We start from the raw sequence: 25,411 nt of genomic DNA on the forward strand, positions 1-25,411 counted from the left end.
ACCCAAAAACATAATGCCTCCTGCATCTTACGGTGGCGGCATGGTGGTGTAGTGGTTAGCGCTGTCGCCTCACAGTCAGCAAGAAGGTCCGGGTTCGAGCCCCATGGCTGGCGAGGGCCTTTCTGTGTGGAGTTTGCATGTTCTCCCCATGTCCCCGTGGGTTTCCTCCGGGTGCTCCGGTTTCCCCCACAGTCCAAAGACATGCAGGTTAGGTTAACTGGTGACTCTAAATTGACCGTAGGTGTGAATGTGAGTGTGAATGGTTGTGTGTGTCTATGTGTCAGCCCTGTGACGACCTGGCGACTTGTCCAGGGTGTACCCCGCCTTTCGCCCGTAGTCAGCTGGGATAGGCTCCAGCTTGCCTGCGACCCTGTAGAACAGGATAAAGCAGCTAGAGATAATGAGAGGAGACCTTATGGTGGCGGAGGCATAAAAATAGGTGAAGCCGAATAATGGGCAACCAACAGAATCAACAGTCATGACATGCACTCTGCTAATTGGGTGTAATTGACTCATTTAATGAAAGGGGCGTGCTCAAATTAATAGCAGTGTGGAGTTCAATTAGTGAGGTCATTCATTCTGTGAAGAAACAGGTATCAATTATGGCCCTGGGCGGCATGGTGGTGTAGTGGTTAGCACTGTCGCCTCACAGCAAGAAGGTCCTGGGTTCGAGCCCCGGGGCCGGCGAGGGCCTTTCTGTGTGGAGTTTGCATGTTCTCCCCGTGTCCGCGTGGGTTTCCTCCGGGTGCTCCGGTTTCCCCCACAGTCCAAAGACATGCAGGTTAGGTTAACTGGTGACTCTAAATTGACCGTAGGTGTGAATGTGAGTGTGAATGGTTGTCTGTGTCTATGTGTCAGCCCCTGTGATGACCTGGCGACTTGTCCGGGGTGTACCCCGCCTTTCGCCCGTAGTCAGCTGGGATAGGCTCCAGCTTGCCTGCGACCCTGTAGAAGGATAAAGCGGCTAGAGATAATGAGATGAGATGAATTATGGCCCTTATTTAAAGAAGGAGGGCAACAAATGTTGTACCTGCTGGTTTTAGTCCTTGCTCAGTGAGTAAAATGGGTCGTTCCAGACATTGTACTGAAGGAGAAAGAACTTTGATCAAGAAGTTGATTGGAGAGGGGAAAACATATAAAGAAGTGCAGAAAATAATTGGCTGCTCAGCTAAAATGATCTCAAATGGTTTAAAATGGCAAACAAAACCCGAAACACATGGTAGGAAAAGAAATACTACCATCCGCGTAGATCATAGAATAACAAGAATGGCAAAGAAGCATCCAATGATCAGCTCCAGGGAAATCAAAGAAGATCTTCAGTTACCTGTGAGCAGTGCAACAATCAGAAGACGCCTGTTTCTATTTGCAAGGAACACTCGTAAAGTACCATTGCTGAAAAAAATGTGTTGAAAAGGTTACAGTTTGCCAAAGAACACACTGACTGGCCTAATGAGAAGTGGCGCAACATTCTATGGACAGATGAGAGCAAGATTGTTCTTATTGGGTCTAAAGGCCATAGACAGTTTGTGAGATGACCCATAAACACTGAATTCAAGCCACAGTACACTGTGAAGACTGTAAAACATGCAAGCATAATGGTTTGGGGATGTTTCTCATACTTTGAAGCCGGGCCCATTTATCGCACACCATGGACCAGTTTGAATATATCAAAATACTGGAAGAGGTCATGTTGCCTTATGCTGAAGAAGAAATGCCCTTGAAATGGGTGTTTCAGCAGGACAATGACCCCAAACACACCAGCAAGCGGGCAACATCCTGGTTCCAGACCAACAAGATTGATGTTATGAAGTGGCCAGCCCAATCTCTGGACCTTAATCCGATTGAGAATTTGTGGAGTGACATCATAAATGCTATTTTTGATGCAAAACCCAAGAATGCAGAAGACCTGTGGAATGTAGTCCAGTCAGCTTGGGCTGGAATATCTCTTCGCAGGTGTCAGATGTTAGTTGACTCCATGCCACACAGATGTAAAGCAGTTATCAGAAATAAAGGTTATACAACTAAAATATTAGTTCAGTGATTAACAGAAAAGCTAAATCTGTAAACAAATTTCAGTTTATACTGTAAATATTCGAGTTTGTAAATGAAAATGCAGACACTGCTTTTTTTTTGAACAGCCTATTCTTTTTTTTCATTTTCAGTTTAAAATTGATATTTTGTTTATGTTTTCATTTGGAATTGAATGTGCAGTGCTCCCAGTGCCTTTGTGTATATGGAAATAAATGCTATTATGAGGATTGAGGTTTTTCTCAGTTGTTTTAAACAGTGTTCTAGCCTGGCAAGCCAGACTAAATGTGAATATTTAGTCTGGCCTCGACCTGTAGACATTTCCAACGGGTGTGGGAGGAACAAACCGCTGTCTTTCAAACTGTCTCTGTGCGTATAGGTCAACGCTCTGACCAATCAGCGCAACAGTGACTGTGACGTAGTCAGAGCGACAGAAAGCAATGGGGGAGACCTTGAAATAAATAATTTTTCAAAATGCGTATTAATTAATAAACAGGTTCTAGATATTAAGAAGTTTGGAGATAATGACCACAAGTTTGGAGTCTGTACCACATAACTTATTTTTTTTCAAGTGTTTTTCAAGGGTTTGCTTAAACTGTTTTTGAGAGTTTTTATTTTTATTTAGTGGTGTTTGGTGAAATAATTTCCCTTAAATTTAAAATAACAGGAAAATAAGAAACAATCAAAAAGTAATGCTTCAAAGCTGTTTATTAATTCTTCGTACTGCACAAACTAGCCCCATCCTTTTGGCTACGAGCGGAGCTAGCTGGTAGATCAGACTTTTGCCATAGACGGTCGGCAAAACAGCGAAAACGTCCTTCTTGAAAAGGAATGAGCGGAGAGCCTCTTCCTGCTCATGTTTCAACGAAAACTCCAAGTCTAATTCTTCTAAAACTGATTCCAAAGCGGAGTCAAACGCGCGCTGTTCACTAGCGGTAGCCATCTTTCCTGTTGTGCTTTCTCCAGCGTCGCGCAGCTTTGTCGTCACTCCTGCAAAAGCCCGCCCAAAGAATCCAAACAAAAACCTTGCGTTGTGATTGGCGGGCACGATTTGATGCCCAGGGTGTTTTTGTTTATATGGTGCGAGGCTAGACCCACTCGCTAGGCAAAAATATTTTTGCCCGCTAGGCGGGTGGGTCTAGTTTACTAGGCTAACAGTGTTCCTCATGATGATCCTCCATATCTGAAGTTTTCCACCGTTCATGACTCAAGTAGCGCTCAGAATCTCATTTGGTTGCCATCATTATGTTCATAAGGTGCAATGAAGACGCTATCACTTCACCTGAGCTCTGTCTACATTTTGGACATTTTCCAAATTCAGGGTCTCTGTCGTCCAAGTTTGAAACATTTTTTTCATGGTTTTTTGTTTACTACAAATGAGAAAGATTTACAAAAATGTACACTTTTAAATTAAAAGTCTATTTGAGTGCTGAATATCAAATACTTCATTGTCCAATTTGCTTTCTTTCTTGAACAAAAGAAAACTACACATTTCGGTCGGTGATATTTTTCTCCAAGTGTTAAACACTCCTCACCCTCACACCGACACACCTGTATATTTTTACCGCTGCACATTGAAGGTACTCAAGGAACCAGCCAACTCCATTGACCTCAGTGACAAAAAACAGTCACATTTCAGTTCCTTTTTAATTTCATATTTCAAAATGCGCTTGTTTGATTATTAGCTCCAGATTATAGAGATCGCATACCATATAAGACCCTGTGTAAACTATTCCTATAGTAACTACCAAATTAGACACACACAGTATTGTATCATTTGAATGATCTTTATCTTTGTAGCCAATAAAATGAACCGTTTCTGCACATTGTTGTTTGTGTAGCCTTCTCCTGTAAGCCAGCTCCTGTATCGCTCTTGCATCCATCGTGTAGCACTTCACCTCCTGCTCTATAATCTAATGTACCAGCCCGATGTCGTACAATAGTAAGCTGTATGTTTTGAAGCTCTTTGTAACCAGTCCTTGTGGTCCAGGTATTTGTAATGATGTTCAAGCTGCATCTTCAGGTCCAATCCCTTCACTGATTCTGGGTTGGTTTGGGTTGTTTTGAATCAGCCAGTCAGCCAGCCATGTCAATGGATCGGCTGGTTTGGTCTTGCACAGCTCAGTCAGCCCGGTGTGAAGTGTTGGATTTACATACCTGCGCAGGTAATCTGTGGCAGCTTCGCCTTGAAGAATGGGTTCAATGATGGAGTTGGGGAACATGAATTTGAGCTCCCTTTCAGCTGCTGAAAACGTTTCGCTGCCATGCACAGCATTCTTCAAGTCAGACGTCCCAAATCTAGCCCTCAGGCAGTCAGGGTGTGTCTCTCTAGCCTTGGAGCTGTCACTTGGTCCCATCAGACCTTTCCAGGTAGCGATGGCCCGATGCCTCGCCAGCGAAAGAGCCATGACCAGGCCAGAGCTCATGAACTCTATCAAACTCATGAAAAACGGCTGTCCATAATGATCTGCGTAGAAATCGCTACACTGCTCAGGGCTCAGCTGAAGCCTACGCTTCTGCAAAATGGTGAATCCTGACCTCAGGATTATATCCTCGATTTCATCTGCGTCGTCTATAGCGTCGGGTTTGATCAAAGCCAAAGTCCTCTCCACAAAAATGCAGGGTGGGGGTATGTTCTGATGCTGGAGTGTCTCTTCCATATTTCTTACACGCAGGAATCACTACAATGTCAAGAAGTTCGACGCGACTAAATACAATTCCTGCAGCTTCGTAAGAACGTGTGTGGAGCCGCATTTAAATAAATTCTGTGTTATGACATCACCACTACGTCACAAGCCCATTGGCGTCGTCCCAAATCGAAACGTTCAGTGACGTCATAGAGACGGCTCCCTGGTGCTCGAGCGAGCATTTGGGACGGTCCCCGAAACGCCCACAGTGTTCTCGCGATACAAAGAGTCACGTGGTCACGGTGTCATGACTCTCAGTCGATTTCGGTTTCAGTGCGATGAGCAGTGAGAACTTCACCTTCATTTCTCTGCTTTCAGAGACGGATAAAGTTTATTATCAGTTCGTCAGTGCCTTCAGAAAAAAAAAAATCAGTTCAGATGATGTCCAGTGGTGAAACCAGCTGTGTGCCTGCAGCAGCTCCGCATCACTGATCAGATAAATTAGACATTAATGAGATAAATTAGATAATTGATCCGACTCGGTTTAATCTCTTATTTCGACACTGTGACTCTACACTCTCAGAAATAAAGGCAACAAACTGGAATTTTTCTTGTTGCTGGTGTAAACAGCATTAATTAATCTTAACCCAGAAAGAAACCTAAAATGTGTAATTTAATGCTATAATGTCATCCATCCGTTATCTCTAGCCGTTTTATCCTGTTCTACAGGGTTGCAGGTGAGCTGGAGCCTATCCCAGCTGACTACGGGCGAAAGGCGGGGTACACCCTGGACAAGTCGCCAGGTCATCACAGGGCTGACACATAGACACAGACAACCATTCACACTCACATTCACACCTACGGTCAATTTAGAGTCACCAGTTAACCTAACCTGCATGTCTTTGGACTGTGGGGGAAACCGAAGCACCGGGAGGAAACCCACGCGGACACGGGGAGAACATGCAAACTCCGCACAGAAAGGCCCTTGTTGGCCGCTGGGCTCAAACCCAGAACCTTCTTACTGTGAGGCGACAGTGCTAACCACTACACTACCGTGCCGCCCATAATGTCATCTCATCTCATCTCATTATCTGTAGCCGCTTTATCCTGTTCTACAGGGTCGCAGGCAAGCTGGAGCCTATCCCAGCTGACTACGGGCGAAAGGCGGGGTACACCCTGGACAAGTCGCCAGGTCATCACAGGGCTGACACATAGACACAGACAACCATTCACACTCACATTCACACCTACGGTCAATTTAGAGTCACCAGCACTGGCGGCTCGTTAATAGGGGCGATTTGGGCGACGCACTCCCAAACAGGGAGGGAGATTTTTTTTTATCTACTCCTACTACCACGGCAACAGTAATGTCATTGTCCAATCAGGCTAAGGTCGTGCCTGGTGTAGCCACGCCCTTTTGGGGCGATTTCTGTCAGGTTCAGATTTGCCCCAAAATCTCCCATTGACACTAATGGTACGTACGTTTTTTTCGAAAATCATGCTCCCAATGCATTTTCTATTAGGTTTTATGTGCTCGCACAAGCAGCGTGCTTACGTCATACGCCTGTTGCACCGTGCAAGTGTTGCCAGATTGGGGGGTTTTAAGTGCAATGTGTGAACATTCTATTCTATTTCTAAGGGAAATGTGTGAACATTCTATGAAGAAGATGGCGAGTGTTGAGTGCAACAATACGATAGCGTCTCTGAAAGAAGTTCCCTTTAGTCGTCGTACCAATGAGGAGAAAACAGCAGTCAAACAGCTAGGACCTCCTAGACCGAATTTAAACATCAAGCAAGTGTCTACGAAGGGGGAGAAGACCTACTCAAGAGGTTTTAACAAGAACTGGTACCACCGGAAAACTTGGCTAGCTGGCTGTGATGTAGTCTATGCTCTTTTTTGCTACCCTTGCATTCTCTTCCACTCTGGAAGTAGCACAGCAGACGGTACAGTGATATCTGATATTTGAATTTACTAGGCAAAAGTTGTTTTTGTGTGTGTGTGTTACCAATAGCAGTTTAACATTGCCATGCTTGGAATATTTCAGTAGCCTCAAGTTCTCTCTGACTTGGTGTAAATTAAGCATATTTTCAGTTTTTATATATTGTACAGTATATGTGTTCATTGGAGCCAGCAGCACCTTACCTTTTTTGCAACTTGTTAAGCCAAGTTGCACTGACTACAAAACCTTGTGTAACCTTGTGTGTATATAGCTAAATAACTAAAGCCTTTTGTGTTCATTGACATGCTTGTAATACTTTAAATTTCCTTTTAAGGCATGGCTTTCTGGAGGAATTCTTGGGGAAAAAAACTGCAGAATTTATTTAGAATTATTATTTGTTGTTAAAATGGTGCAATTCCATATTAAAAAAACCCCCCACATAATTAAGCTGCACATGTTTGTTTGATGGTTATGCTTTTCTTCATCTTTTTCAAAACTTAAATAAACACTTGTTTTGGATTTATATCCTGCCACTTTAATTGCATTCTTTAGAATGAAGAAATTAGAATATGTTTATAATTAAGAATTTGTGTCTACTTATTATAGAATACTGGAAAATATGAGAAAATAAATGAGTAATGTAATATTAATTGATTGTGATGCCAAATGTTTTGCTTTGAAGGCTTCACAATGAATCTTCCTTAGTTTTAGCCTGGCAAGCCAGACTAAATGTGAATATTTGCCACTCGTAGGCAAAAATATTTTTGGCCGCTAGGCGGGTGGGTCTAGTTTACTAGGCTACCTTAGTTTGCCACCTTTAACTTGTTTAGTGTTGCCACCTAGTGGAGAGAAGAGATTGTCTATATTGATATCTGAATTTACCAGGCAAAAACAAGTTCGGCCAATTGATTTGCTACCTAGGTCAATTTACTTCAGTCCTGTGGACATTTACGGTCCGTGTAGACATAATGGGGGAAAATTGCCCCCCCTGAAAAAAAATTCAGGAGCCACCACTGGTCACCAGTTAACCTAAACTGCATGTCTTTGGATTGTGGGGGGAAACCGGAGCACCCGAAGGAAACCCACGCAGACACGGGGACAACATGCAAACTCCGCACAGAAAGGCCCTTGTCGGCCGCTGGGCTCGAACCCAGAACCTTCTTACTGTGAGGTGACAGTGCTAACCACTACACTACCGTGCCGCCCATAATGTCATCATAACATTAAATTATACATTTTAGGTTTCTTTTTTCTCATTTTCATGAAAATATATCACTTACGGATTGGAGACCATACCCTTAACGAAGAGACAGGAGGCAAAGTTGGAGGTGGCGGAGTTGAGGATGTTAAGGTTTGCGATGGGAGGTTGGACAGGATAAGGGACAAGCATATCAGAGGGACAGCACATGTGGAGAGCTTGGGAATTAAGCTAAGAGAGATGAGACTGAGATGGTATGGACACATCCTGAGAAGAGATGCAGAGCATGCGGGAAGGAGAATGTTGAGGATGGAGCTGCTAGGCAAACGAAAACGAGGAAGGCCAAAGAGGAGATACATGGATGTGGTGAGAGAGGACATGAAAGTGGCAGGTGTGGTAGAGAAGGATGCGGAAGACAGGGAGCAATGGAGATGAAAGATCCGCTGTGGTGACCCCTAATCAGGAGCAGCCAAAAGAAGAAGAATGAAAATCTATCGCTTAGACAAAAGTGCTTGTATAATTACCAGTTGCTGAACAATCGATGTACAAATCAGAGCGGTGTAGTGGTTAGCGCTGTCGCCACACAGCAAGAAGGTTCTGGGTTTGAGCCCAGCGGCTAGTGAGGGGCCTTCTGTGTGGAGTTTGCATGTTCTCCCCATGTCTGTGTGGGTTTCCTCCTACAGTCCAAAGACATGTGGTTAGGTTAATACGAGGCAGCCTTAAGCAAGGCACCTAACCCCACAACTGCTCCCTGGGTGCTGTAGCATGGCTGCTCATTGCTCACTTGTGCGTGCGCATGCGTGTGTTCACTGCTTCAGATGGGTTAAATGCAGAGGATGAATTTCACTGTGCTTGAGTGTGCATGTGTCAAATAAAGACTTCTTTCGAGTTACAGACTGACTGCAGTGTGTGTGGTTATCAGTAGTCGAGTCACTAAACCTCGAGTTCGAATCCAGTCCAACTCATTAAAGAAAATTTCGAGTCAAGTCCAACACTCCAGTTGCACCATTTGATGGTGACTGTTTTAGCCACATTAACATTAATTTGTTCCTGAGCATGATGTATGAACAGGTGCATTCTCTCTGTCAGGGAGTGTGAAGTATTCTGTCAGAGATGGTTGGGAGACGGATGTAAGCGCAGAAGGTGTGTTTATCAGAGGTGAACAGTAACGAAGTACATTTACTTGAGTACTGTACTTAAGTACACTTTTTGAGTATCTGCAAATGAGTATTTTTTTTTAAACAAATGACTTTAACTTCACTACATTCGAAAGACAAATATCGTACTTTTCACTCCACTACATTTCTATCAAGGTCCTCGTTACTATGAAGCAGCTTTGAAATTGGATATTTTTTCTTTCCTTTTCTAAAATGTGATGGTTTTTTCGTAGGTGAGACTGAGACAGTCTATCAGTAATCACTAGGGTCACGTCACATCTATAGACTGTATAAATTCAAGTTCAATGATTTCTCAGCAGCATTATTTAAACACAATCAGTTGATGGCAGAATGGAAGGAGGCGGTTCTTCTGGGGAACACATGCACCCATGGCTATACCGAGAACCCATGTTTCAATTTTCAGAAAGAATTAAAGATATGTTTCATTTTAAATGTTTGCTTTGTTTGCTGAAAATGAACCACATCACGGCCTACAAAAACTCGCCGTCTGACCTGCAGAAGCATATTAAGGGATATAAACGTTTTATTCCAAGAGAAAGCTTGCAACAAAGTTGTCTGTGCTTTTAGAGCTAGCGATAATGTTACAATAGCTATGCAGTCTGGTTAGTCAAATGACTTTCTATGGATTTGCCCACTAAGTTGCCGTAGTCTTGTCCACGGCTAACGTTAACAAATAGCTAGTTCACTTGGACACTGTTAGTTAGCATGTAAAAACAGAGTTACGCTAACATGAATAACGTTAACTTATCTGAAGTCCTTTCAGAAATATGTTTTAGCATAACCTTGCCAAATAAACAGAATGTAGAAATCTTTCTTTTCTAGTAACGTTAGCTACCCAATATGATTTCGAGTTTGAAAAGTTAGCATGTTAGGTGGAGCTTCACTGACTAGCTAGCTTAATGTTAAACCACCATGATGGCACAGCATGCATTCATTTTGTGAATTCACATTTCTGTCTTTGGTAATGGCATTAGGTTTTGTAAGCGTTGTGGCAATAATACAACGATGCGTTGACAGAAAATGTACTTTTAATACTTAAGTATTTTTAAAAGCAAGTACTTCAGTACTTTAACTTAAATAAAAATTTGACTGGACAACTTTCACTTGTATCGGAGTAACATTTGGCCAGTGGGATCTGCACTTTGACTTAAGTAATGAAGTTGGGTAGCTACTTTGTCCACTTCTGGTGTTTATTAATCCAAGTGAAGACAGGTAAACAATCCAGAATGGCAGTCAAAATCGTGAAACAGGCAGTAGGTCGAGCGAGGCACAAACAGGCTTTCGTAGACTCAGCAGAATCAAAGACAAGAAACAGGAAATCAAACAAGGAAATAAGGCTCGGTAATGTATCAGCAACGCAACTCAATACTTTACAAAGTAAGTGTGTTTTCACAGTTTTTATATTGGTGCACTGACTGCGCCTTAATCCTGTGCAGGTGTGAGTCGTTTACGGCGCGTGCGAGAGTCCGCTTAGCACATGCGCTGTCCAGAGTGTACCCGAGGGTCTATCTGATGTATGAGCTAAGGCATGCAGGTGTGACACTCTTGCGTGAAATTAGTGCAAAAATTAATGGAGATATAAATATCTTATGCCAAATTATTAGGACATGTTACAAAAAGAAATAATCCAAGTCCTCATCTCCAATTTATAAGTCCTAATGCAATTAATGCACGAGTCTGAGTCTAAGTCCGAGTCATCAGTGCTCAAGTCCAAGTCAAGACTCGAGTCCTCAAAATTAGGGCACGAGTTGAACTCGAGTACTACAAGCCTGGTGATGACAACATACTAACTATAGAGAGAGACCAGTTACAACACCCTGACTACAGAGTGGGACCAGTTCAGACCATTTACAACACCCTGACTATACAAAGAGACCAGTTCAGACCAGTTACAACACCCTGACTACAGAGTGAGACCAGTTCAGACCATTTACAACACCCTGACTGAGACCAGTTCAGACCAGTTACAACACCCTGACTATACAGAGAGACGAGTTCAAAAAAGTTACAACACCCTGACTTACAGAGAGACCAGTTCAGACCATTTACAACACCCTGACTATACAGAGAGACCAGTTCAGACAACACCCTGACTATACAGAGAGACCAGTTCAGACAACACCCTGACTATACAGAGAGACCAGTTCAGACAACACCCTGACTATACAGAGAGACCAGTTCAGACAACACCCTGACTATACAGAGAGACCAGTTCAGACCAGTTACAACACCCTGACTATACAGAGAGACCAGTTCAGACAACACCCTGACTATACAGAGAGACCAGTTCAAAGCAGTTACAACACCCTGACTATACAGAGAGACCAGTTCAGACCAGTTACAACACCCTGACTATACAGAGAGACCAGTTCAGACCAGTTACAGCACCCTGACTATACAGAGAGACCAGTTCAGACCAGTTACAACACCCTGACTATACAGAGAGACCAGTTCAGACAACACCCTGACTATACAGAGAGACCAGTTCAGACAACACCCTGACTATACAGAGAGACCAGTTCAGACCAGTTACAACACCCTGACTATACAGAGAGACCAGTTCAGACCAGTTACAACACCCTGACTATACAGAGAGACCAGTTCAGACCAGTTACAGCACCCTGACTATACAGAGAGACCAGTTCAGACCAGTTACAACACCCTGACTATAGAGAGCGAGACCAGTTACAGAAGCAAAAAGATGAATTTCAGAAGGTGGTGAGTAATTTGGGTGAATACATACTTTAAAGGTGGTCAGTGTTTGTAACAGATCCATGGACAGGAGCTGCTCTGAGTCTGACAGAGGCCCGGGTTAACATGGTGTCCGGAGGCCGCACTACACCACCAGCAGGCAGCAGAGGGCAGCAGTGGCGCATAGTGCAGGGGTTCCCAAACTTTTCCATGCCAAGGCCCCCCAAACAGCATTAGCTTCTGGCCGGGGACCCCCTTTGCAAACCCACAGACAATGATACAAAATATGTAAAGAAACATCAACTTTTAGAATGTTTTTTCTTACTTTTATTCAATAGTCAATAATTGTTACATTTGTTTAGCATAAGAATATTATTAACTAACATGTTTTCAATACAAATATTTTCGCACTGAACAATAAACTGTATAACCTCCTGTAGTACCTGATTCAACTCGTTATCCATCCTTTTTGCGACCAGTGCCTCGCGATGGAGCATGCAGTGTGTGGCCACTACATGCGGGGCCTTCTGCTTAATGAGAGCGGTCACTCCACGGATCTTCCCATTGCCGCAGCTCTGTCCGAACACACCCCCACACAACGGGTCCAGTGCAATCCGTTAGACTCGATGTAACCGTCCAAAACTTGAAAAATGTCTTTCCCAGTAGTTCTTCTTTCAAGTGCTTTACAAAATAGTATTTCCTCCACAAATCTTTCCTGTGAAATAAATCTGATGTACACAAGCAGTTGGGCCTCATTGGATAAATCTGTGATCTCATCCAGCTGAAGTGCAAAGTATTCACTGGCTCTCACCTGCTCCAACAGCTGAGCAGATACGTCTTGAGCCATGGCACCAATCCATCGGCTCACGGTGTTATCAGAGAGTGGGACAGCATCGATTTTTTTGGCAGCATCCTCACCAAGCAATTCTCGGACAATGTCTTTGGTGGCTGGTAAAATCAAATCTCCAGTTGAGTGAGGTTTTTTAGCACGAGCAATGTGGTACGAGGCTAAAAATGATGCCTTCAGGGCCCGCTCAGGGACAGTAGCTTGCTGGGTGAATGCAGCAGATTGCCTGACCAAATGCTCTTCTTTGCGTCTGAAGAAATCTACTGTTTTTTTCGGCATCTGTCGGATGTTTTTGTACCAAGTGACGCTGAAGTTTCGAAGGTTTTAAGCACTCATTTGACAGGGTCTCCAGACAGAGGACGCATTTCGGGCAATCATGGCCATTTTTCTGTATGGCTGTAAAGCCATACTTAATGTATGCTGCCTCATATTTTCGGATTTTAGTTGGCCAGGACTTCTTAGTTTTTTTCGCAGCGGTGTCCTCCACAGCAGGGCTGTTGGTTTGTTCCTTTGGTCTCTTCTTCAAAAACCTGTCCATTTTGTGCTAGCAATACGCTAGCTTGAGGAGCAAAGCAGCTTGATAAATGGTGCAAACCGCAATGTCACAGGCAATCAGAGAGATGAGCATGGCAAACAACGTTTCGATATGATGTATTATTATTAATAATTATATTTTATAATAGGGCGGCACGGTGGTGTAGTGGTTAGCGCTGTCGCCTCACAGCAAGAAGGTCCTGGGTTCGAGCCCCGGGGCCGGCGAGGGCCCTTCTGTGCGGAGTTTGCATGTTCTCCCCGTGTCTGCGTGGGTTTCCTCCGGGTGCTCCGGTTTCCCCCACAGTCCAAAGACATGCAGGTTAGGTTAACTGGTGACTCTAAATTGAGCGTAGGTGTGAGTGTGAATGGTTGTCTGTGTCTATGTGTCAGCCCTGTGATGACCTGGCGACTTGTCCAGGGTGTACCCCGCCTTTCGCCCATAGTCAGCTGGGATAGGCTCCAGCTTGCCTGCGACCCTGTAGAAGGATAAAGCGGCTAGAGATAATAAGATGAGATGAGATTTTATAATAATTATTAAAAAACTAATTACAATATATTTAATAATTATTATTTCAAAAAAGTATTTTTTTTTGCAATTTTTTTATCATCGTCCCTCCAACTTTCTGAGGCCCCCCTGGCGGCCCCCCAGGGGGCCACGGCCCCCACTTTGAAAACTACTGGCACAGTGAGAGCGTCTGTTCTGGAGGACTCAGCTTCCCAGAATCCTCTAGGTTGATGAACCTGGATTACCTGTACCTGCCAGGCAGGGTACTTAAAGCCAGGGTCTGACTCATTCCTTTGTTGCACCTTTATAGAGGTGTGGCTGGTTTGGTAAGTCAGGACTTCAGTGGAGGTGAGATAAAGAAGGGAAACAAGAATTGTAGAGAGATTAAAAAAAGAAATGAGAACGTAAGAAGGGATAAGTGCAAATTAAGGCATGAGCAAGAAAAAGAAATGATCTAGGAGAAAGATGATGGACTAGAAAAGATAAATCTAAATAAATAGCTAATATATAAGTGAAAACTAACCTCTGAGGAATTTTAATTTGGGAACTGATTCCTTTTTTGCTTTTATTTGTCCTCTGTGTGTGCGTGCCATTTTGGTATCTCATTTGTTTGGTTTTTCCACCCAATATATAAACCCTGCTTTCCCATTTACTTACCCAACAGGAGTTATCACCTTGCTATTGGGTCCATGCTGATCTTTCCCATTTTAGTCCCCCCAGTTTTGGCCAGGCACTGCCCAAACTGACAATTCAGTTTTTCTTTGGGTAATCAGACACAAAGTACACCACCACTCTTGCTGGAGCAGTTGGGGGTTAGGTGTCTTGTTCAAGGGCACTTCAGTCAGTTGTGCTGGTCCAGGGAATCAAACCAGCAATCTATTGGTCCCGAAGCTGCTTCTCAAAGCTTCCCCTAACTGTCCTCCATGTCTGTCCCATAAAACACTTATTATGTACACTTAAGGATTTACACGTTTTGAAAAGCCTCCTGTTGCACTAAAACACGATAAAATATCTAGCTAATTATAATTTATTGCTTTGAGATTGCTGACAGGATCTGCCAATAGAGTAAGACCACTACATAGGCTGATGTTACTTAAGAGGGTGGGGAGGGGAAATCCCTTTGAGAAATGTGAAATATTCTTGCAGTAATATCACAATGAAAGATTAGATATTTTTGTCTCGATTAAGAGTGTGTTTTTGCAGTGTGTAAGTTGTCAGCATGTACAAAAATAGATTCACAGGCAAATTATTGCATTTTCAGAAAAGTTTCCATATGGGTTAAAAAAAAAAACAGGCCAAGTTTATTCTTCGTTTCCATCATCAGGGAGTCATCTCATCACATTCTCGACTCTGAGGCCACTTTTGGTTGATGTGATTAAAAAAAAAATCACACCAGGGCAAACTAGTTATGGCCAACTGTCCAACCAACCTTTTCTCCATAGCGTTCTATATTCCCTGTGAAACAGTTTTCTACTACAGCTCCCAGGATTCCCAGTGCTCTGTTGTTTTGTAGGCATAATGCATGGACACTTCATAATATCATACAACCCCGATTCCAAAAAAGTTGGGACAAAGTACAAATTGTAAATAAAAATGGAATGCAATAATTTACAAATCTCAAAAACTGATATTGTATTCACAATAGAACATAGACAACATATCAAATGTCGAAAGTGAGACATTTTGAAATTTCATGCCAAATATTGCCTCATTTGAAATTTCATGACAGCAACACATCTCAAAAAAGTTGGGACAGGGGCAATAAGAGGCTGGAAAAGTTAAAGGTACAAAAAAGGAACAGCTGGAGGACCAAATTGCAACTCATTAGGTCAATTGGCAATAGGTCATTAACATGACTGGGTATAAAAAGAGCATCTTGGAGTGGCTGCGGGTCTCAGAAGTAAAGATGGGAAGAGGATCACCAATCCCCCTAATTCTGTGCCGACAAATAGTGGAGCAATATCAGAAAGGAGTTCGACAGTGTAAAATTGCAAAGAGTTTGAACATATCATCATCTACAGTGCATAATATCATCAAAAGATTCATAGAATCTGGAAGAATCTCTGTGCGTAAGGGTCAAGGCCGGAAAACCATACTGGGTGCCCGTGATCTTCGGGTCCTTAGACGGCACTGCATCACATACAGGCATGCTTCTGTATTGGAAATCACAAAATGGGCTCAGGAATATTTCCAGAGAACATTATCTGTGAACACAATTCACCGTGCCATCCGCCGTTGCCAGCTAAAACTCTATAGTTCAAAGAAGAAGCCGTATCTAAACATGATCCAGAAGCGCAGACGTCTTCTCTTGGCCAAGACTCATTTAAAATGGACTGTGGCAAAGTGGAAAACTGTTCTGTGGTCAGACGAATCAAAATTTGAAATTCTTTATGGAAATCAGGGACGCCGTGTCATTCGGACTAAAGAGGAGAAGGACGACCCAAACTGTTATCAGCGCTCAGTTCAGAAGCCTGCATCTCTGATAGTATGGGGTTGCATTAGTGCGTGTGGCATGGGCAGCTTACACATCTGGAAAGACACCATCAATGCTGAAAGGTATATCCAGGTTCTAGAGTAACATATGCTCCCATCCAGATGACATCTCTTTCAGGGAAGACCTTGCATTTTCCAACATGACAATGCCAAACCACATACTGCATCAATTACAGCATCATGGCTGCATAGAAGAAGGGTCCGGGTACTGAACTGGCCAGCCTGCAGTCCAGATCTTTCACACATAGAAAACATTTGGCGCATCATAAAACGGAAGATACGACAAAAAAGACCTAAGACAGTTGAGCAACTAGAATCCTACATTAGACAAGAATGGGTTAACATTCCTATCCCTAAACTTGAGCAACTTGTCTCCTCAGTCCCCTGACGTTTACAGACTGTTGTAAAGAGAAAAGGGGATGTCTCACAGTGGTAAACATGGCCTTGTCCCAACTTTTTTGAGATGTGTTGTTATGAAATTTAAAATCGCCTAATTTTTCTCTTTAAATGATACATTTTCTCAGTTTAAACATTTGATATGTCATCTATGTTCTATTCTGAATAAAATATGGAATTTTGAAACTTCCACATCATTGCATTCCGTTTTTATTTACAATTTGTACTTTGTCCCAACTTTTTTGGAATCGGGGTTGTAATTAAACACTCAATTTCAAATGTGTTTTCCATATTTCCCAGTGCTTTGCCACTTTTTATAGTCCTCACACGACTTCAAAGAGTTATTTATTTGTACAAAATAGGATATCATCCGGGCGGCACGGTGGTGTAGTGGTTAGCGCTGTCGCCTCACAGCAAGAAGGTCCGGGTTCGAGCCCCATGGCCGGTGAGGGCCTTTCTGTGCAGAGTTCGCATGTTCTCCGTGTGGGTTTCCTCCGGGTGCTCCGGTTTCCCCCACAGTCCAAAGACATGCAGGTTAGGTTAACTGGTGACTCTAAATTGACCATGGTTGTGTGTGTCTATCAGCCCCATGATGACCTGGCGACTTGTCCAGGGTGTACCCCACCTCTTGCCCATAGTCAGCTGGGATAGGCTCCAGCTTGCCTGCAACCCTGTAGAACAGGATAAAGCGGCTAGAGGGAATGAGAGGATATCATCTCTTTTCTGATATTGACAACTATAAGATTTCTTTATAAGAAATTCTTACTGTCAGACCCATAATGACAAACTACTAACAGGATTCTCATCTGACTGTAAACGTAGTGGCCTATGAAGATTATTTCCACATTTTTTTCAGTCTAAATTAATTTCAGTCACCTTGTTAGTTGATGCTCTTACAGCCAAAGTTGAATGACAATTAAAAAAAGATAAATAGAAAAGTAAAGGGAATGGAAGGATATAAATATTTAGATATTTGAATTATGTATTAAACAACAACAACAGTAATAATACATTTGTCAATTCTACTTGATATATTTGGAAACCAAACACTGTATTCTTTCAGTAAATCAGATCTCCCATTCATGTAGCCTGAATATAACAAAATGTCAGGATTTGATCTGTCCTGATTGTGATCTGATGTATAAAATAAATATTTGAATACGATACAAGTTTGAACTGTTTCAGTACATTTCTGATGTTATTCAGGAAACAAGAGTGTTCTCTTTGAGGGATTAAAGGGCCACACCTCTTCACTAGTTGTGACAGGCACAGAGGCCATGCCTTGTTCACTGGGACTGCCTATGGAAATTATTTTTGATAATATTTCTAAATAATAGTAATAACTAAAGAGTTGGGTGTATTGCACCAGATCTTACTGCCATCCAGGTGCTAGAACTTTTGCTTCGAATGTGATGTTCAGAATCGGTGCAGTTGATTCGAATGAGCTGAACCTTTACGTTGATAATTCAGTAACTACAGGTTCTGTGATGTAAATTCAGGGTCCAACTAAACAAGTGTTATGAGCTTTGATGTAGTTCTTGAGGTTGGGACAATCTCTCTCTCTGTCCTCACTTGCTTTTTCTGTTCCTCTATTCTTAGCACAGAGGAGTAACACAATCTGACAGTCATTTTTCTTTCCTTCTCTCTCTCTCTCTCTCTCTCTCTCACACACACACACACACACACCCCTTACTTTTTTTCTGATTCCTTTTTTCTCTCGTTCTCTCTTTTTGTCCATGAACCTGCCTGGTTGAACACTTTCTCTTCCTTATTTATTTAAGTAGATCACTGGATCTTCCCAAATCTGGTATATCTTCATAATCATGGCCTTCATTCTTTGCTCTATTTCCAGTGACGTGCTTCTCGCCGACTTCTGCTTACTGTAGGGTTTCCAAAGGCTGTAGGAGGCATGAGTGCTGCTGACATTCTGATCCCAGTGCCCTAGTTATTTATACCTTCAGTGGCTCATAAAGAACCTGTCACTGTGTTCTAGTACATGGTGAAAACTCTGTTCTACACGTTTGTGTTTTGGAGGTGTTGAAACTTTATAATGGCATTCTTAATGCAATGTTATAGAATTAATGATTGATTAAAAACAAAATAATTATTATGAAAATCATCCTGAAGTGTTTTAATCCTGTTATATCACCAGAAATTGCCGATGATTACTATAAACCTGCTAAAATTTGGATATTTAATTGGACTGTTGCAAGAGAGCCATCATTTTCCTGCCCATGCATCTTTATAGTCTGGAAAATTGAGTAAGACAATGTGTGGGTATATTGTTATTTAAAATATACTCTAAACAATAAAAGAAAATTGCACACTGTAAGTCCATACACACATTTTTGTGACTGTAACCTTAATCATACCTTTTTAGAAGTCCTAGTAGATCATGGTAGCCATTTTTATCCATCTCTGTTCCTCTGAATTGTGCTGCTTTTATGTTATTTGTCCCCCCCAATTTGGTCATTTGCCAATTGCTAAGTAAAATACAATCTAAACCTCTTCCACATACATGAGCATACTTCCACATCCTGTAATTGTGTGACTCCAACATGTTTGCTAATGGTGGTCTCTGTGATGCGCAGTTGAAGTCAATTAGAATAAATAAATCTTAGTCGGTTATATATGTCACCCTCTACAGGACGAACCTCCAGAACACATTTTGTTTGTGGTTATACACTGCAAAAAATAAAAATCTTAGGAAGTTTATTTGTCTATTTTCAAGTCAAAACATCTAGCCACCCTTATTATAAGACATAATTGCCCAACAAGCAAAACCTCATTGAGCTAGAAAGGCTAGTTTTTAGACAGTCCATCGTGAAAATCTTGTATCGACAAAATGTCTTGAAAAAGTCTTATTTGGAGCACCTTTGAAAATAAAACAAGTTTTTTTAAAACAAGTAAGTACATTTTGGACATTTGTCAAATGCGTTTCATCTTGTTTCAAGAAAAAAAAGTATGCTTGTTTTGGGAATAAATGAACTTTACTGAAATCAGGCACCAAACAAAAAAACAAATAGTCAGTGCCCCCAAAATGCATCGTTGCTTTGGCGTTGTGTAAGCACTGTAAGTCAAAATGCGTAGACGTTTGGGTCACCTTGCATATCCTTAGTTTACTGCGACTGTTTACTCAGTCATTCAGATTGAGATCCTTCTAGATGCTGTACATACTCTAGACCAGACAAGTGCCTTCAAAAAGTTTATGAGTAAGTGGAGGGCGTTTTAGTGAGGTCTTTTTGGAATGCTGTGAGTTAAGTTCAGTGTTTTTTTTTTTGTGCCTGATCTTGTAAATCCCTCGTACACATGAATAGTCAGTGCCCTCAAAATGCACTGTTGCTTTGGCGTTGTGTAAGCACTGTAAGTCAAAATGTGTAGACTTTTTTTTTTGCCTGATCTTGTAAACTCCTCATACACTGCACTGTTGCTTTGGCATTGTGTAAGCACTGTAAGTCAAAATGCATAGACTTTTTTTATTATTTTTTTTTTTTTTTGGTGCCTGAGGTCCTGGGGAAGTGGAATCTTAAGAGATGTTTTAATGTTTGAATGTTGAAATGGGAAAAAAAAAATAAACTTGTTGCAATGCTACATGTGTCGTCAACTTGATTCAAGATAGTCTCTGGTCTCATATCTAGAGTATTTTACTAATTACAGGTCACAAAAGGAGAATCTTTTAAGCTAGCAATGCTTAGTTGTAGAATTTAACAATCCTAATATTAGTATATTTATCTTAAATTCAGTTTTTACTGCTAAGACTTTGTCATGAATTTAAGTGAAATACGGGGCGGCACGGTGGTGTAGTGGTTAGCGCTGTCGCCTCACAGCAAGAAGGTCCTGGGTTCGAGCCCCGGGGCCGGCGAGGGCCTTTCTGTGTGGAGTTTGCATGTTGTCCGCGTGGGTTTCCTCCAGGTACTCCGGTTTCCCCCAAAGACATGCAGGTTAGGTTAACTGGTGACTCTAAATTGACTGTGAGTGTGAATGGTTGTCTGTGTCTATGTGTCAGCCCTGTGATGACCTGGCGACTTGTCCAGGGTGTACCCCGCCTTTTGCCCGTAGTCAGCTGGGATAGGCTCCAGCTTGCCTGCGACCCTGTAGAAGGATAAAGCGGCTAGAGATAATGAGATGAGATGAGAAGTGAAATACCCTTAAAATGAAATAAATAAAAATGACTTGAATGGCTAAATGTAAGAAGTACGATCTTGTTATAAGAACTATTTTGATTATTTTGAGTTAATCAGATCTCGCATAATAAGTTCCCCAAACTTATTTTGGAATTATTTCATCTAAAAACAGGTTAGATTTTTCATCTTACTTTAAGACATCTTACCAAGTCAAATTTGACTAGTTCCATTGGCAGATTTTTTTCACCTGATTCAAGCAAATATGCTTTGTTTTAATCTTTTATTTCTTATCGTTGAAAGGCCATTTTTTGCAGTGTAAAATATAGCTACACACCTGGAACTGAAATGATTTTGAGTAAGACAGAACTTCATTACATGTTACATCCATGTTCGCCTCATAGCTCGAGCGCAACACTAAAGTCAGAAAACCAACATGTCTTGACTGATCGGGTGAATTTGTTGTTCAGATTACATCATGCATATTTGATTTTTTATGCTAAACCACACTTGTAATATTCTGGTGCTGATAACTTCAGCATATACAAATACAATTGTTGGATAAAAGCAACAAACCATTTTCAAAGGAAAAATGATCAAATTTGGGCTTCCGTTTTTGTAATATTTATCTTTGATGCCATCAAAATACAACAGAACCCTTTTCCCCCAACTATCAGAGTCAACCTGTCACTGCATTTACATACCGAGATAAAGAAAGAGACAACTTGTTTCTGAAAAAGAAATGGTGAGACGAAAGCTTAAATGGTATTTTCAAGTGCGTTTTTATTAAAAGAACACAAGAAACTGTTGACTTTTCTGGTGTACAGACGCATGCGTCTTCTAATAATGAAGCCCACTGGCCCCAGACGTGCTCATGTTTGTTTTTTCTAAATGGAACAAATATTATAAGGAACCAAAACAATATTTGTATACCAAGAGTAATCGGACCTGACAGGACAGTCATAATCAGAGATGTGGGTGGGTTGGAGTTAAATATATTTACACAGGTTTCGAAGCGGATGATGAAGTGGTTGCTTCCTCTCGCTCTCAGACACTCGGCACACTCTCACACACATCTAGCCTGATTTAAGACGTTCACAGCATTGAGGGTCTCCTTTTGGTAAGATGGATCTTGAGGCTTCAACATTTATGTGAACTTCTTGATCTCATCATAGAGGACAAGCACGAAGGCGCCGCCCATTCCTCTGAGCACGTTTGACCAGGCACCCTTGAAGAAAGCCCTCGGCCCCTCATCCTTGATGATTTTCCTCCAGCAGTCCACCGTGCCCTTGTACATGATGTCAGCTGGAGAAGGGAAGAAAAGGGAAGGGGAACAGACATGGACATGTATTTTGAAACATCAGCTGCCCAACATATTGTTTGTTTTGCATCATCATTGTTTTGGCCTTTGTACCACCAAGATCTTTAGACAGTCCTTGCTGCAGAATCAAAAGTCCATGGGGTGGAGCTAGACCTGAACACACTTAACAACACCGTTATCCAGTTTTGCAGTGCACTGAACTGTCTCCACTCCCTGGAATTTTGGTTCTGCAGCCAGTGGTACTTGGAAATTTTAGCCCGATTGAATGTTATGATCGTAGGTAATAATCTTAGATGCTTCAGAGTTTCAGTGTGGTTGGATGAATCATGGGATTCATACACAATTTTGGTCCAAATAACACAGGCCAGTTTTCAACCATGAACATCACTGGTCGTCGTCATCCATCACTGGGTTCCTACTCAATTGTAAGACATATCATGATCACACATTTTTGTAGCATGTTTTATGAGTAAACTCTTCTTACCTCCTTTGCGTCCTGACTGCATCATCATACGACGTCTGACAGTGTCGAAGGGATAGGAGATGATACCAGCAACAGCAGTGACGGTCTGGGCAATCATCCAGCTGATGATGATGTGTGTGTTCTTGGGGTCTGGCAGCATGCCTGCAAGTGGATCATTGGTCATTATCTTTATACCTTGATTAATTAATCGAACATCAATCAACTGTTACCTTTAGCGGTGTCATAGATCCCGAAGTATGCAGCTCTGTAAATAATGATGCCCTGGACGGACACATTGAAGCCAAGGTAGAGCCCCCTGATGCCGTCTGATTTGTAGATCTTGGCAATGCAGTTGCCCAGGCCAGTAAATTCTCTCTCAGCAGCACCTTTGCCAATATCAGCAGCCAGCCGGGTCCTAGCGAAGTCCAGTGGGTACACAAAGCAGAGTGATGTGGCACCGGCAGCACCACCTGAGGCCAGATTGCCAGCGAAGTAGCGCCAGAACTGGGTGTGCTTGTCGACACCACCTAAGAACAGCTTCTTATACTTGTCCTTGAAGGCGAAGTTGAGAGCCTGAGTTGGGAAGTACCGGATCACATTGGCCAGGTTTCCGCGCCAGAAACTGAGGAAGCCCTGCTCCTTGGGAATCCTCACCACACAGTCGATAATGCCTTTGTACTGTGTCTCGGCTGTGATCTGTTTGCTGGCATGTTGGACCTGAAGGAGGAGCAATTGCTGTTAGGAGAGACTCAGTGGAATTTAATATCTTCAGACACATACCTCTCTGCTGTTGGATCTTATCATATCACGTCTTTTACTACATCTGTGATGAAATCTCCAAGCCAGATTCCTGTGATCTGTGATGTCAAATCAGTTACCTAATTAGTTGGATTGGATGTGTTGGAGCAGGAAAAACAGACTCTGAGACCAGGATCATGGGGGAATACTACCTTGGTGGTAAAATTCTCAGTTCTGTGCTAGAAGATGGCACAGAAGGCACAAGTATGACTGGAAGGCTGTGAGTTCAGGACCATGGCTGGACCCTTGAGCATGAATCTTAACCTTTAGCCCTATCCTCAAATATGTGGCCTTTGATATTATATTCTTCACCTGCCAGGAACAGTTGAGTTCCATGCTTTGCATAATCTTTTGATCTCTCAGTTGTTCATTCAACTTGGCTGTAGTGTAGATGTTTTACCTTTCTTACTGAGAAGATTATTCTGACCATGTGCACAAGCCTCACTGAGGATTACACCCATGTGACAGGGTGTGAATATTGGGTTGCAAACCCCAGGATATTTTTAGCACTAAACTCACCCCAACTATCTTCACTTTATGCAACCACGTTTTCACCAATCCCTACATCCATGACTACAATCACCATAAGCTAAGACTGGTTTAACGTGATCAGTTAATTGTCAGCGATATAATATCAGACTAAACTTCCTCTTCCTGCAGTATCAAAGGATAGAGAACCTTTTGCATTGGACTTTCTCTTCCACACAGTGGCACTCATGCAAAAAGCATTGCAGCAAACACCTACTCTGATAGTCCCAAGTGATGAAAAACAAGTACCATATATGATTAGGGATACCAAAGCCTAGAGAGAATCTACAAGGTGAAAACCGAGGTTCGTGGAAGGACCCTTGGAGCCGTGACCCCTGGCCTGGAAGAGACAAATTCCAGGAATGATAATACAGAAGGGTACTAGGAAGTGCAAAAATACAGTGCTATATCGCCATGCTCAAAGGCTCTGAAGAAGTAACCACTCATGCAAATACAGATGAATCATCTTACCAAGTGCGTCGACTTATTGAATCGTGTGTCAGTTGTAATAAAACATACTGTACTGTACACAGTTAGTAAAAAGCTTCCTCTTTGGATGGTAATCAGTTCCAGCTTTCTAAAAGGATTTTGAAAGGGTGAAAAGGTTCCTCCACAGGGACAAACCAAAGAACCCTTTGGAATGCTGGACGGGTTTTTGTTTTACACCCAAAATCTTTTGGACTTGCATGAGTCTATTAATAATTAAATGGGTTCCATCATATCATAATATGAAACAATGTAGATAGATTCCCCCCCACTGTGATGCATTCTAATACTTAGGGGGACATTTGGTCCTCACAAAGCACTAGAAATACACACAGTCATGTATTGCTATCATTATGGGGACATTTGGTCCTCACAAAGCACTAGAAATACACACAGTCATGTGTGCTATCATTATGGGGACATTTGGTCCTCACAAAGCACTAGAAATATACACAGTCATGTGTTGCTATCATTATGGGGACATTTGGTCCTCACAAAGCACTAGAAATACACACCTAGTCATGTATTGCTATCATTATGGGGACATTTGGTCCTCACTAAAACACACAAAATAAACACACACACACACCTGCAGTAGCAGTTTGACCCTCTCGATGGGCGCAACGGCTGTTTTGGAGATGGCCGCAGCCACTCCACCCGCCAGGAAATCCTTCAGGAAGCTGATGACCCCCTCAGCCATGGTGCCGGTGTGTGTGTGTGTGTATGGGCGCGTGTGTCTGTCTGTCTGTCCGTCTGTCTTGCGCGCGCTCCCAACTCTCAACACGCCGCTGGACCCTTCAATTGGACGAGCACGCGGGCCTGCGCGCGCCTCATATAGCTGCGTACATATCGCGAGAAGAACCGGTGATGGACGCGCGCGGCATCGAACGGAAAGTGAAGCATAAATAAATATCCCGGGTCAGAGGGCGCGAGACAAACGCCATGCGAGTGATGCTGAGGGACGTTTAAAGGACAAATTAACTTTTTTTTTCTTGGAAGGATAAAGTTGACTTCTTTTTTCTTCTAAACGACAAAATTCACTTTTACTTTCTGGGTTTCAAGTACAGAATAGCGTGAATAATAATAATAATAATAATAATAATAATAATAATAATAATAATAATAATAAAGACCATTATTTAAAACAAACACACACACACACACAGGCTTTTCGTTGTTGAATAACAGATAACATTTCATGTTTGCTTGTTTGTTTGTTTATTAAAAATGTATTCATAATGTGATGTTCCAAGAAGT

At 42.2% G+C, this 25,411-nt stretch overlaps 2 protein-coding genes and 1 pseudogene across 2 annotated transcripts; 1 reads left to right on the forward strand and 2 right to left on the reverse strand.

Moving 5' to 3' along the window:
• Positions 1-4,034: 4,034 nt before the first annotated feature.
• Positions 4,035-4,688, reverse strand: LOC132882766 (nucleoside diphosphate kinase homolog 5-like). The gene has a single exon (XM_060915877.1). It carries the CDS (start codon positions 4,686-4,688, stop codon positions 4,035-4,037), a length of 654 nt encoding a protein of 217 aa, XP_060771860.1.
• Positions 4,689-7,953: 3,265 nt separating this feature from the next.
• Positions 7,954-25,411, forward strand: part of LOC132882540 (C-type lectin domain family 4 member F-like) — a 162,367-nt pseudogene continuing 144,909 nt past the window's right edge.
• slc25a4 (solute carrier family 25 member 4) lies at positions 21,322-24,964 on the reverse strand. The gene is made up of 4 exons (XM_060916735.1): positions 24,744-24,964; positions 22,573-23,059; positions 22,364-22,504; positions 21,322-21,863 (listed from the first exon to the last, which is right to left on the reverse strand). The coding sequence occupies exons 1-4, from the start codon at positions 24,852-24,854 to the stop codon at positions 21,706-21,708; spliced, it is 897 nt and encodes a 298-aa protein (XP_060772718.1). The 5' UTR covers positions 24,855-24,964; the 3' UTR covers positions 21,322-21,705.

Source organism: Neoarius graeffei, chromosome 3 (assembly GCF_027579695.1).
Source record: "Neoarius graeffei isolate fNeoGra1 chromosome 3, fNeoGra1.pri, whole genome shotgun sequence".
NCBI lineage: Eukaryota > Metazoa > Chordata > Actinopteri > Siluriformes > Ariidae > Neoarius > Neoarius graeffei.

Excerpts from the sequence above, each read along its gene's own strand:
- LOC132882766 (XM_060915877.1), bottom strand. The coding sequence starts at position 4,688 with ATGGAAGAGACACTCCAGCATCAGAACATACCCCCACCCTGCATTTTT.
- slc25a4 (XM_060916735.1), bottom strand. The coding sequence starts at position 24,854 with ATGGCTGAGGGGGTCATCAGCTTCCTGAAGGATTTCCTGGCGGGTGGA. Across the intron at positions 23,060-24,743 it reads GGGTCAAACTGCTACTGCAG|GTCCAACATGCCAGCAAACA; the intron begins GTGTGTGTGTGT and ends CTCCTCCTTCAG. Across the intron at positions 22,505-22,572 it reads GATCTATGACACCGCTAAAG|GCATGCTGCCAGACCCCAAG; the intron begins GTAACAGTTGAT and ends ATCCACTTGCAG.